At 42.6% G+C, this 14,371-nt stretch overlaps 1 protein-coding gene across 2 annotated transcripts in view; it reads right to left on the bottom strand.

Moving 5' to 3' along the window:
• GRK3 (G protein-coupled receptor kinase 3) overlaps window positions 1-13,272 on the bottom strand; it is a 290,760-nt gene extending 277,488 nt beyond the window's left edge. For both annotated transcript variants that reach the window (XM_075830772.1, XM_075830786.1), the window contains exon 1: window positions 12,875-13,272. In XM_075830772.1, coding sequence (XP_075686887.1) covers window positions 12,875-12,987 — 113 coding nt within the window. In that variant the 5' untranslated portion in view covers window positions 12,988-13,272. The remainder of the gene's footprint in view (window positions 1-12,874) is intronic.
• Window positions 13,273-14,371: the final 1,099 nt, after the last annotated feature.

Raw genomic sequence — 14,371 nt, 5'->3', positions numbered from 1 at the left:
CGGTCTTGGTTCCCTATATATAAAGAAACCAAGCTGCTGAAGTGAAAAAAAAGCCCAAGTCCTTGATAACACATCTTTTTAGACAGGCCAATCGCATTCCCAAATCGGACTCCTTTCCACGACTATTACGTTAGTCCTCAGAACCTGGCCTCTTCGTTCAGCATTACGCCCACACACCTTGCACTGCAATGCACTTTACATCTGTCATACGCGGATACTGGCTGGTGACCGGCTCATGCAGCTTTATGTGTAATACCCGATATGTATAAAAGATGGCCGGACCATTGTACTATTTCCTCATAGATTGTAAGCTCTTGTGAGCAGGGTCCTCACTCCTCTTGTATCTTACTATTCCCTCATAGATTATAAGCTCTTGTGAGCAGGGTCCTCACTCCTCTTGTATCTTACTATTTCCCCATAGATTGTAAGCTCTTGTGAGCGGGTCCTCACTCCTCTTGTATCTCTTACTATTTCCTCATAGATTGTAAGCTCTTGTGAGCAGGGTCCTCACTCCTCTTGTATCTCTTACTATTTCCTCATAGAGTGTAAGCTCTTGTGAGCAGGGTCCTCACTCCTCTTGTATCTCTTACTATTTCCTCATAGATTGTAAGCTCTTGTGAGCAGGGTCCTCACTCCTCTTGTATCTTACTATTTCCTCATAGATTGTAAGCTCTTGTGAGCAGGGCCCTCACTCCTCTTGTATCTCTTACTATTTCCTCATAGAGTGTAAGCTCTTGTGAGCAGGGTCCTCACTCCTCTTGTATCTTACTATTTCCTCATAGATTGTAAGCTCTTGCGAGCAGGGTCCTCACTCCTCTTGTATCTCTTACTATTTCCTCATAGATTGTAAGCTCTTGTGAGCAGGGTCCTCACTCCTCTTGTATCTCTTACTATTTCCTCAGATTGTAAGCTCTTGCGAGCAGGGTCCTCACTCCTCTTGTATATCTTACTATTTCCTCATAGATTGTAAGCTCTTGTGAGCAGGGTCCTCACTCCTCTTGTATATCTTACTATTTCCTCATAGATTGTAAGCTCTTGTGAGCAGGGGCCTCACTCCTCTTGTATCTCTTACTATTTCCTCAGATTGTAAGCTCTTGTGAGCAGGGCCCTCACTCCTCTTGCTTGAATTGTAGTTTCGTTTTGTCACTATGTAATGTCTGATATTGTCTGTACACGTTCCCTCTGAATAGTAAAGTGCTGCGGAAAACAGTATATGGCGCTATATAAATAATATTTTAAAGTCTAGTGTGATTGCATTCGATCATGCATACTTAGGGCATCACAGTTCTTGAACAATAGATTTTTATTTACAATAGAAAGGTCTATTCACCTTGATAACTCAAGGAAAATAGTTTGTAGGTGGTACTACACTCCCCATAAATTGGCAAATATATGTATAGGGGGTCACCTTTCTTAACCCCTATCCGCACCAGGACGTAACTGTCCGCCCTCGCGGGAGGTTACTTCCCGCACGAGGACGTACAGTTACTGAGTTAATCCCGGTGCACACTGTCGGCGACAGTGTGCACCGGGAGGTCAGCTGTCACCGACAGCTGACACTCCCCTCTTGCCGGCCAGCGGTCCTTTGCCGCTGATTTCGGCGCATTAACCCCTTAAATTCGGCGATCGGGTGCAATCGCCGAATTTTAGGGGTTTCTAACATATCGGCAGACCCCCGTCCGAAATCGCGGGGTCTGCCGATAGTTAGTATGGCAAACGGAAGCCAAACAATGGCTTCCGGGTCTGCCATGGACGGAAGCCCATCAGGACCAACCTTCGGCTGGTCCTGATAGGCTTCCTGTCAGAGTGACAGGAAGTCACTGTGTCGTTCCCGATGCACACTATCGGCGACAGTGTGCATCGGGAACTTGGAGATCAGCTGTCCCCGACAGCTGACGCTCTCCAGTGTGGCCGATCAGCGGCTCATCGCCGCTGATTTCGGCAATTAACCCGTTACATGCGGGGCTCGATTGCGATCTCCGCATGTAGCGGGTTTGTAGCGCATCAGCAGCCCCCATGCAATCGTGGGGGCTTCTGATGCTTGTGATGGCACCCGGGGGCCAGACAACGGCCCCCAAGTCTGCAATGTATGTCAGCCTATGAGGATCAGCCTCTGCTGATCCTCGTAGACCAACTGTCAGAGTGACTGTGACGTCACACTGACAGTTGGAATACGTTACACTACCTAGGTAGTGTAATGTATTCTAGCAGCGATCAGAGCTGCAGGTCAAAAAAAGAAAGTGTAAAAAGTAATAGAAAAGTTAATAAACAAAAATATAAAGTGTAAAAAGTAAAAAAAAGTTAATAAAAATGTTTTATATAAGTGTAAATTTAAAAAAGGTTTTGTTTTCCTATAATAAGTCATTTATTATAGGGAAAAAATGAAAACGTTAAAAAAAAGTACACATATTTGGTATCGCCGCGTTCGTAACGACCCAATCTATGAAACTATAATGTTAATTTTTCCGCACGGTGAACGCCGCAAACAAAATAAACGGAAAACTGTCATCATCGCTATTTTTTGGTCACCACCCCTCCCAAGATATAGAATAAAAAGTGATCAAAAAGTCGCATTTACCCCAAAATGGTACCAATAAAAACTAAAACCCGTCCCCCAAAAAACAAGACCTCCCACAGCTTTTTTGACGAAAAAATAAAAAAGTTACGGCTGAGAATAGCGTGTCCCAGAAAATAAATTATTTTATAGAAACGTAATTTTATTGTGCAAACGCTGCAAAACGTAAAACAAACTATACACATATGGTATCGGCGTAATCGTACCGACCGGCAGAATAAATGAAAACGTAATTTATTGCGCACGGTGAACGCTGTAATAAATAAAGAATTTAAAGCGCCAAAATCGCTGTTTTTTGGTCACCTTAGCTCTAAAAAAGATCCTGAGGGGCCAAAATGCTCACTATACCCCTAGAAAAATTCCTTGAGGGGTGTAGATTCCAAAATGGGGGTCACTTTTGGGGGGTTTCCACTGTTTTGGTCCCTCCGGGGCGTTGCAAACCCGACATGGCACTGAAAACCAATCCAGTAAAATCTGCGCTCCAAAATCCAAAAGGCGCTCCCTCCCTTCTGAGCCTTGCTGTGGGTCCAAACATCAGTTTACGACCACATATGGGGTATTGCCGTAATCGGGAGAAATTGCTTTACAAATTTTGGGGTGCTTTTTCTCCTTTATTCCTTGTAAAAATGAAAAAAATCTATGTTTCCACAGAAAAATAGGTGGTTTTCATCTTCACAGACTAATTCCACTAAATTCTGCAAAAACACTGTGGGGTCAATATGCTAACTATACCCCTAGAAAAATGCCTTGAGGGGTGTAGTTTCCAAAATGGGGTCACTGTGGGGGGGGTTTCGACTGTTTAGGTACCACAAGACCTCCTCAAACCTGACATGGTGCCTAAAATATATTCCTAAAAAAAGGAGGCCCCAAAATCCACTAGGTGCTCCTTTGCTTCTGCGGCCTGTGTTTGTCCATTAGGACACTAGGGCCACATGTTGGATATTTCTAAAATCTGCAGAATCTGGGCAATAAATATTGAGTTGTGTTTATCTGGTAAAACCTTCTGTGTTACAGATTTTTTTTTATTACAAATGAATTTCGGCAAAAAAAATGAAATTTGTACATTTCACCTCTACTTTGCCTTAATTCCTGTGAAACGCCTAAAGGGTTAAAATATTTTCTGAATGTGGTTTTGAATACCTTGAGGGGTACAGTTTTCAAAATGGGGTGATTTATGGGGACTTTCTAATATATAAGGCCCTCAAAGCCACTTCAGAACTGAACTGGTCCCTGAAAAAATAGCCTTTTGAAATTTTATTGAAAATATGAGAAATTGCTGCTAAAGTTCTAAGCCTCGTAACGTCCTACAAAAATAAAAGTACGTAAAAAAAAAATGATGCAAACATATGGGGGATGTTAACTAGTAACTATTTTGTGTGGTATTACTATCTGTTTCACAAGCAAATACATTTAAATTTAGAAAATGCAAATTTTTGCAAATTTTAGCTAAAATTTGAAGTTTAACAAATAAATATTGAATTTATCGGCCAAATTTTTTCACTAACCTAAAGTACAATATGTCACGAGAAAACAATCTCAGAATCGCTTGGATAGGTAAAAGCGTTCGAGTTATTACCACATAAAGTGACACGTCAGATTTGAAAAAAAACATCTGTGTCCACAAGGCCAAAACAGGCTGTGTCCTGAAGGGGTTAAGCGACAGGACATCTACTGGTCACCTAAGGGCTCTTGTAAATAACAGAGTGCCACTAGGGATGTTTATCACGAACCCATTCACTTCCGTGGGTGAATCGGGTCCGTGAAAAAGGACACTACTCTCCGATCCGTGGAAAGATAGAACATGTCCTCTTTTTCCACTAACTTCGGACAGGAATCGGGGCAGCACACACGGTTGTGTGCAAGAACCCTAAGACATTAGGCCCCAGTCACAACTCCAACCAATGACGACAATCAAGTCAAACAAGACCTACCAATCTCAAGAGTAGTGTCAATGAGGACTTAGCAGCATTATATATATATATATATATATATCAAAGAAGAACCTGCAAATTGAATTAGAGTGCTGCCGTTTTTCTACTGGGGTGTATATATATATATATATATATATATATATATATATATATAATCGTGGTCTATAGAAATGCATTGAGAACCTTAAAAATTTCTTCAAAAATCGCTCCAGTCAATTTCTTTTTTTAAATTCGCTACATGCTGGGATTACGGTGTGATTCTAAAAAGGTATGTTCACACTGCTTATACGTGAAGCAGAAAAATACAAAATACAGGCGTTTAAGCAAATTTGCAAAGCTTTAAGTGTTTTTTCATAGCATTTTTGCCATTTTACATTGGAAATGTTCAAAATCCGCCTCAAAAAGTGACGTCACTTTTTTTAGGCGTATTTTTACACATCGGCGTAAAATTATGCCTTTATATGAACTACACAGCTTATTGTATTTGAAACCTGTAGCGTTCTAGGACAATCGCTTGTAAATCTGATGTACAACAGCAGCACATGGATACTATACATTACATCGCAACCATTCACTTATGCCAGGATCCGTTACTACATGACATCATGAAGCACTAGTCTTCGTCTAGACAGATCCTGCCCTTAAGATAACATGTGGGTCCTCAGACTGTTTTTTTTTTTGTTTTTTTTTTGAGCTCCTATAGTTTGTACTTAAAAGGCACTAGGCCCTACAACAATCTCTCGGGTCACATTCAGTCTATTTTCCCTTGCAACCACTGCCTAAAGAAGTATTCCAATGACAGATATATGACATATCAATAGGTCCTCCGTCATCCTACAAAACCCAGGGCCAAAAGGCAGGGAGAAGACTGGCAATTCTGCAGCATACACAAATAAAAGTCAATGGAGACTGCGAAGAATATACGTGTCATGCATGCTGTCGTCAACCGCCGGTATTCCACACCTACCGGCATCTGCGACCACAGCGCTCTCTGGACTTGCCGACGTCTCCCTCCCCAGAGACACCAGGACACACTGCTGCCTGTTGTTTCCCCTAGCGTGCACGGTCTTAAAGGGCCAGCGCGCACACCAGTAAATGTGTCCCTATCTAATCCCTGCTCATCCCGTACCTAAAGGCTTCTGCCCACTTCCAACTTGCCCGAGCAATGTTGTGTCTTCCTAGGTTTGTCGTGCAAATTGTTCCTTAGTTGTATCGCGTTTCCTGTATCCCATATCTGTGTTTAGTTCCAGTGCCTAATAGTGTCCGAGTAGAGTTTACCATCTGTGTCCGGTACCAGTGCCAGCCCCAGGGCTTAGACAACTACACTACTCAAGTGTCTAGTGCCTGTGCCAACCCAAGTGTCCAGGACAAGGTTACCATCTGTGTCCGGTGCCCGTAACTGACTGAGGGTCTAAGACTACTACACTACTCCAGTGTCCGGTGTCAGTGCCAGGCACAGTGGCAGACACTACTTCAGTTTACAAGACAGGCCATCTTCCAGCAAGTACGCTTCTTCTAGAGACCATCATTGACTTCCCTACCCCCAGTGACTAACAGACTTTGCTTGATCAGCTGCTTCTCTGCTATAGTGGAGCAGCCCAGTGGGTCCACATACCCCACAGCCATGACAGTGCGCAGCAGAATCTTCAGTAATCCCCTCTTTTACCCTGGTTTCTGAGTAGTAATTACGGCCACAAGACCAATGGATATGCGATATTTTTACTCAATTTTCTAGTCTGAACTATGTGTCAAAATTTACACCCTTTCCAGGCCACAACAACATAGTACAGCATCCTTCAAGAAATGGTCTCACTAAAAATAAGCAGGCTCCTGAACGCCACGTCTGGCTATACAATTCATAATGGCCATCCAGGTGATACATGGCCGCGCTGGGGTGCCTACAGCAGATCTCCATTCTGACTCCGAAAAGTCCTGTCCTAATAGGGCATATGAACAGGACTAGTCATCATGAGAGAACCCCTTTTAGCCCTCACTTTTTACACTAAACTTCACACTACCCCTACTGAGATACTGGAATTCCAGGTAGCCTCTATGCTCTATTATCAGAACATTTCTGATTGGAAAAGGGATAGTTTCACATAATAGGTATATAGTGTAGAATTGCTGCTTGCGCATTATGTATGAGCGGTCAGATCTAATAGAAATGACTACTACCGTTTCTAGAGGCTTTCAAACATTAATTTTCTTATAATAATATGCATAAATATCTCATGCATTTAAGTGGGTCACACCAACAGGGCATCATAAAGTATTATATACGCTCTGCCTACTGCAATCTGCTAGCTTTTTCAGGTAAAACGTTCATGACATGTCAATGAGACAAGTTATTAAAAAAAATAATAATCAGTGGGAACACACCAAACCTAAAACAAGGGGTCCCATTATCAATGGAGAGAGGGGGGGGGGGGCAACGGGTAACTTCTCTATACTGAAATGTGCAGAGGTTAAGCAAACCTACGAGTGCTTCCTCCAGGAGAAAAATATTTCGGGGCAACCAATCATGATGTTATCCGATTGACCCCTTTAATGATCACACATACAGAACCAAAACAGGAGTGCATATCCTAGCATGTCTCAACATTCAGACACATTTTTTTTCACCATTTAAATAATACATGCAATAAAGTCTTCCAGCATATGTGTATGTTAATCTGCATTTGAACAGAATTTCTTTTTAGCCGTGTCTGCGGGGAGGCATTTTGCTGCACCACTACCAGGACTAGCAAACATAACCTAAGATGGATTTGTATATATGACTGAAATTCAGTTTCATCATGCAAAACGTGAAGTACTGAATATCTAACATTAGGAGGAAGATTGCTTGTTCGAAGGCCTTATGTATACGACAGTGTGCACTATGGATCGCAATGCTGAACCGTATCAGAGAATGCGATCAGATATATGGCACCCGATTGAGCATGCCAAGATCATTTTTTTAAGGCAGAGTACAGACAGGGCGTATACGCTGGGTAACAGCGTGTAGCATATCCGCCTTGTGTGGCACAGAGAATTCAAGATGATAAACTGCACCAAAACGTGGTGCAGTTTTTCGCCTGGAATGTCCGCTGCGGAAAACTGCAGCACTTCGCCACTAGCACGCCGGCCTCCTGGGATGACGTTTCATTTCAGGAGACCGCTGCAGCCTGTGATTGGCTGCAGCAGTCACATAGTATGAAACATCATCCCAGGAGGCCAAGCTGGAGGGAGGAACACAGACTTCTAGGAAAGTAAGAGTTGTTTTTTTTCAGTTGCGTTTTTTTTGCGGCGGAAGCGCTGCGATACCGCCGCAAAAACCTCAACAACCACTATTTGTTTCAGAATTGACCTCCCATTGAATGCAATGGGGAAAACCCGCAACAAATAAGCAGAGAGTTTATGCAAATACAATCTGACACGCCGCGGAATAAAATTCTGCAGGTCAATTTGAGCGTTTTTTTCCGCTCAGTATTTAAACAGCGTTTGGATGAGATTTGTTTTATCTCATCCACTTTGCTGCTACCATATTTGCTGCAGATTTTCCACAACGAATTCCATGGTGGAAAAACCGCAGTATTTGCGCAAAGTGTGAACTGACCAAGATTGAAAAAAAAAAAAAAAAAATTATAAAAAACACACAAACACATACCCCCAATATGAAAATACAGGGGTATTCATGCCATCATAGGTATGCATAACCACAGTATTCAGAATACAGCTTTGTATATTTAACTGCCTGATGTTTACTGCAGTTACGAGATGGTACTAGAGTAAAAAGGATGCGGTTCCCAGGACAAATAAAATACAGAGTGCCATCACTGAAGCCACCGACCCAAGCTACGCGTGTGATTGTTAATAATGCGATTTTAAAAAATAAATAAAAAATAATAATTTAAAACGATTGGCTATTTTAGAATGAAATGATGCACGATTGTTTAGCAAGGGTCATGCAATTTTTTATCAATGATATTCTTCACTCCTGCGCTTGTCATTACCGTAATTCACAATGTCTACATTGTTTGTATTGAAAAAAATAAAGAAACCGTACTTATGTTAGTTTACATTGGGACATTGAGCCACACAGGAGCTGCGAGCTACTGCTAGAGATTTCAGTAGTAAGCTAATGCCCATGTAGCGAAGGCCTTTTAAAGTGTAGCTAAACGTTTGACAAACTTCTGATATGTCATAGTGACATGTCAGAAGTTTGGCTTGTGGGGGTCCGAGCACTGAGACCCCCACCAATCACTAGAATGAAGCAGCTGAAGCCCTCGTGTGAGCGCTCATCCGCTTAAAGCGTGTTCTGCTTTTTCCAGAAAGCCGATGTACGGGCTCATAGACTTTCTATTGAGTCCGTACTCAGATACATTTATTTCCGGAAAAAGCCGAACACCAACTGAGCGCTCACACAAGCGCTTTAGCTGCTTAGTTTTAGCAATTGGTGGGGGTCTCAGTGCTCAGACCCTCACAAGCCAAACTTCTGACATGTCACTATGACATGTCAGAAGTTTGTCAAACGTTTAGTTACACTTTAAAAGGGGTGGTCTCATCATAGACAACCTTTTTTTGTACCAAAGCTCCCGTGGGTCTGGCTTCCGGGACCCACAGCAAATAGATGATCTTTCTGGACGAAGATGTGGCCAACTATACATTTCCCCGTAGCAGCGGGTATTACATGCAGAGCATTCAGATGGCTTGTTAGAGGCCCTCTGCTCTGGGGGTCCTGAGCAGGAGATCCCCCTCCATGATGTTTAAATCCCTTTAAACCTCCAAATAAACAATTATAAAGATATCTCCTGTGCAGACATTTGCTTTAAAAAAAAATAAAAATAAATTGAGAAGAAAAGTATACAAGTAGTAATAAAAGTTCTATCTCTTTCTAGATCAGGTTATAAAATGAAAGCAGACCGTTCAAAGTCAGCACCACTGTCTGTCCTATAGTCTGTATTTTATTAGGTCAGTCCTGTACTTCACCATGGAAGCCCAGTGCTATTGCTCTCTGGATGTCAGCACATTGCATGGAGGGTAACAGCGAAGTGCCTGTCACAATGAGACAGTTCCTGTAACAATGGACACAACTTTTATCTGATGTGATGTGATAGGAAAGCAGAATTTATTGTGTAGATTAAATACATGTTAGGTCCCATTAACAGTAACACACTTGATACATCTCTGTATACTGTACAGTCTCATGGTTGTTTTCATAACAGTTACGTCAGAGCTTTATAAAAATGGAACATTCCCCAATAGAAATGCCATGGTCATATTATAATGGAAAAACTGGAACATTACATCTAATACATATAGTCACAGTTCTTTAGAGCCACCATCAACTACATGACAATGTGCACTACTAGTGCTCCAGTTATTGTCGGGGACGACAGGAACTTTTAAAAACCTGGAATCCACTGCCAGTGTCGGCAACGCTTTGGCCAGGGATTCCACAATTGACGTTACTGTCCATATATGCACAGTGACTTTAGGAGCTTTAAGGGGCCGGAATCCCGGCCAGAGCATTGCCGTCCATATATGGACAGTAACGTCAGAGGCTTCTCCAGTCCCGGAGTCCCTGGCCAGAGCCTTACCTGATGCTCCTCTTGGGAAATCCGGCCCTGGAAAGCTCCGGGGGGGAAAGTTTAGTATATACCTGTGCCGGATACCATATAGCGGCATCCATCGGACATAGGCTCACATGTTTAAAAACCACATACCGCGCAGTATATGTTTTTTTTCCTGAGGGATCCCTCAGGATGGAATAGCTACGTTATTCCATCCTCCCAAAAAAAAAAGCCATATCGGCGTATACCTGCCCAACAAAGGCAAAAAGGATACTCTTTTGGTCTCAGTAGGGTTACTGGAGCCCTATGGACACGATTAGCACGTCCGTGGCTAACTTTCCTGATGTACACTTTATACAAAGAATAAAAACATGATGTGAACAGGCCCTAAGTCATGGTTGCTCAGTGGTTAGCACTGTAACTTGGGAGCACTGTGGTCCTGGGTTTGAATCCATTCATCTACAGTTTCCCTCTCCCCATGTATGCGTGGGTTTTCTCCGGTACTCCAGTTTCTTATCACACTCAAATCTTACTAATGGGTAAGTTGGCCCCAGTGTGTGAGAAAAAGAGAACCATACTGTGAGCACCATTGGGAACACATATTAATATGAGTGACAGCTATGTACAGCGCTATGTAATATGTTGGGGCTACATAAGCACCAGAAAATGAATAACGTAAATATGGAACAGTATCTAGTGGTGGAAGGCAGAGAGGGTAGGGCCCAATAAATAACTATTTTCTGCCATTGCTTTTGTATGCATGTATGGGGCATTCAGGACATGCAGCTCATTCACTAGGAAGTGGGCTATAGCACGTACTACGCCACGGGTTTCACTATGGTTAGGCTGACTTTACATCTGAATTCATGTGTTTCCATTGTTCTGTGATAGGAAAAAAAAAACAACCTAAAAAGTGACCAGCAGTGCCAGATCCCTCATGGCGTTTGTCACTTAACCAGAGAAAATAAATAAATAAATAAATAAATAAATAGCGCTGCATGCTACACTATTTTTTACAGATTCCTTGACAAAGGTTCCTAACAGAACAGAACCTTACATTTTTTTTTTTTTTTTTTTTAGAAATTAGAGTAAAATATTTTAGTGTCATTTTAACTTTAAAAAAAAAATGGGAATAAAAAAAAAACACATTGAAAATCGTGGCAAAAACTGCTGTGAATACAAGTTCCATGCAGCTACCATGCCATATTGCAATCCAGACATGAATTTGTAGCTCTCAATGCATCTTTTATGTATAGTATGTCATAAAAAGAAAAAAAGATAAGCAAACAGCATTGCTTCTAGGGAATACAGTGGCACCTGATACCAACATAGAGCCATATGGGCTTCGTGTGGCGCTATACCGGGCCTGTGCACTTGATTTGCTGTGTCCAGGAGCCCCTCTATATATCCTGCACACGTACATCCTTATCGAAGACCTCGTGCACATGGCAGAATGGCCACACACAGAGCCCCTGCAGGCCGCTGGGTGTCCGAGATCTTGTCCACTAGAAGCAATTTTGGAATGTTTTTTTTCTACTCTGCTTAGATAAGTTACAAAACAAAAAACACAAGTGTAATACTGGTCTAAATAATACGAGAAATAAGAATTACTGTTACGTCCCTTGTGAAATACTGGCGCAGGACACCTCTCAGGCGGTTTATTTTAGCAAGGGAACCCAAGCCTTTTAACAATTTCAGTATTATCAGGATGGAATAAGATAGGATGTGATCTATGGTACAACACGAATAAATCCAGCAACCAAAATATATTGTTCTAGGAACCATATAGTCGCAATACAAAGTTCATTTACTTATATACGATAGATCAATTCCTATTTCTATTGGTTGTCCTCCCCTCTGCAGCTTGTACGGAAGCCTTAGCAGGTTCTATATGCACAATTCTGTGGTAACATTTGCAGCTCTAGGCCCTTCCTCATACAAGAGCGGCGCCTCCACATCTCCAATGGACGGTAACTCCGATAAGAAACGAAGGGTCACTGACGCCTCCAATAACCAGGTAGAGGACAGATCGTTGACACAGCAGGAGCCATTTTTCTCAATTCATGAGCGACCAATATTCTCATTAGACAATGAAGAGATCAATGGGACCTCTTTTTGCAGCCGTCTATTCACAACACATGCTGTGCAACCACCTGCGGACTCTGCATCTGCCATGGACTGCACACCAGAATTATTACAACCAGGTTATGGAGAGATATTATATATATCTCACTAGTCATTACCATAAGTAGCATTTAACCACATTTGGTTTGGAATTTCCCCATTTACAGCAATGCAAATATTTAAAATAAAAATTCACAATCTAAACACATGGCATTATAGCAAAATATTTTCTATATTAGATTTCAATTGTGGGTTTTAATTTAGGGGAAATCAAGGAGCTCCAGGAAAACCAAAAATTCCCCGAAACCCACCAGATACAGGTTCTGCTGATAATCTTGGGGGGCAATGGCCGAGAACCACCAGTTTGTGCTCATAAAGGGAGTGATCATCATCACATAAGACTATCAGGACATTGCTGTATATATGGAATTTACAATTCTACAATTCAGCAGTAAAGATCGTCTAATGGCCTAAAACCTCAGGCCTTAGCTGAAAAATTCTACATGTATTGGCCACCTTGTTCCCAGGATTTATCCAAATTTAGTTACGTTTTTGGTCACCATAACAGAACAAAAGTCCACCTGAACGATTTACATTATCGGCTTACACCACATCTATGATGGGAATACACTACAAAGAGACATCGCAGGACGACAGAAGCAGCGGCACATCCCCTCCCATCCCCCATTTACCTGGGCTCAGGTAGTACAATCTTCTTACTGGCCCTGGCTGCCGGGGTCGACTTGCTCTTCTCCATAGCCATCAGATAGCTGACATCCGCCAGCACTGCTTCTAGGTCCGCCATGCTTGACTATAGATGAAGTTACAGATCCGCCAATCTTAACCACAGTTTATAGCGGCAGGGTAAGTCAAGCGGCAGCACAAACGTCAAAATATCCGTAAAATAAAAAATAAAATTAATATGAAAAAATTAATTCCTCTTTTTAATTGACCTTTTTTTTTTCCTTTAAATTAAAACATAACACTGCAACCTCCAGGGGAGATCAGGCCCAGGCTTCAGTAAGAACAGGAAAGTAAAAGCAATAATGTGGGTGTTTTTACACTAATCTGGGGTCACCTTAGTTGCTTGGTAGGATCAGCACAGGACAATGTACATACAGAAAAGGGACAATGACAAGGTTTCCTGAATGAATGTTCAAGTGATTGGAACAGACATAGAATAACTAAAATAACCTTTATCTTAAGAAAAGGGAGGAGGGGACCCAGCTTGTGACCACCAGCAGCCAGTATATAGATTGCCCCAGCTATGCCAGTCTGTAGCAACCTAGGCTCTGCAAGCAGTGGGCATAGTACTGTATGGCTGGAAGGGAAAGTCAGGCGGCTGTGCCTAGAAGATGCCAACCAATTCCTCTGCCCAACATGTTGCAGATCTCACAGCACAGCAATGGCACAAGGACTCTCCTATATTCCCAGGGCACTATGCACGGCTCATATAAACATACGGCATCCACTGACTGCTGAACGTAAGAGCCACCATGACACAGGGAAGCGGGGATGTGTCTGCAGCAATGGCAGTCACCACAATGTGCTGCTTCCTCTTCTAGCAGCCTCCATTGCTGAACGCGGGCACATAGGGCAGCAAAGCAGGGGGATTGTGACAGAACAAAGCCGTTTCAATTCATTCCAATAGAAAATACGGAATCCATATAGAAAAATCCGGTGTAAACACAGCGCTCTCCGCTCCCCCTCCGTGTAACAGCTGCTTTCCCGCCTTATAGAAACGTCCAGCAGGCACAGGCCGGCCGCGGCTCCTCTACCGATTGTCCGGCACCGGCCACAGCGTTGCTTTTCTCCGGAGCTGACAGCCGCCTCTTCTTCTTGTTGTGTGCAGGGCTGTATTACCATGAGCAGAGAAGCCCTGATGTCTGTTACTTCCTCTCCTGTGTGTGATAGCAGAGCTGCAGGGAAAACCTGGCACCGGATCATCTCCCTGTGCCGGATCCGGAGTCTACATTCTATACATGAAGTGCAAATAGACGGTGCTGGTCACTGGGGTATTATGCCTGGTGATGGATGATTCTGCATAGGTCATCTATTCAGCTGTTTTATCTGTTCCTGGAAAAGCTGGGTGACAACCAATATGGTCTCAATTGTATCTATATGTCAACACTGAACTTTTCCTGAACATCTGATCTAACATCTCTCCCTCAGTGATTGTTCACATTACG

Source organism: Rhinoderma darwinii, chromosome 1 (assembly GCF_050947455.1).
Source record: "Rhinoderma darwinii isolate aRhiDar2 chromosome 1, aRhiDar2.hap1, whole genome shotgun sequence".
NCBI classification, from domain to species: Eukaryota; Metazoa; Chordata; class Amphibia; order Anura; family Rhinodermatidae; genus Rhinoderma; species Rhinoderma darwinii.
The sequence above is the reverse complement of the archived record's forward strand: the minus strand, read 5'-3'. Positions and strand labels throughout refer to the sequence as shown.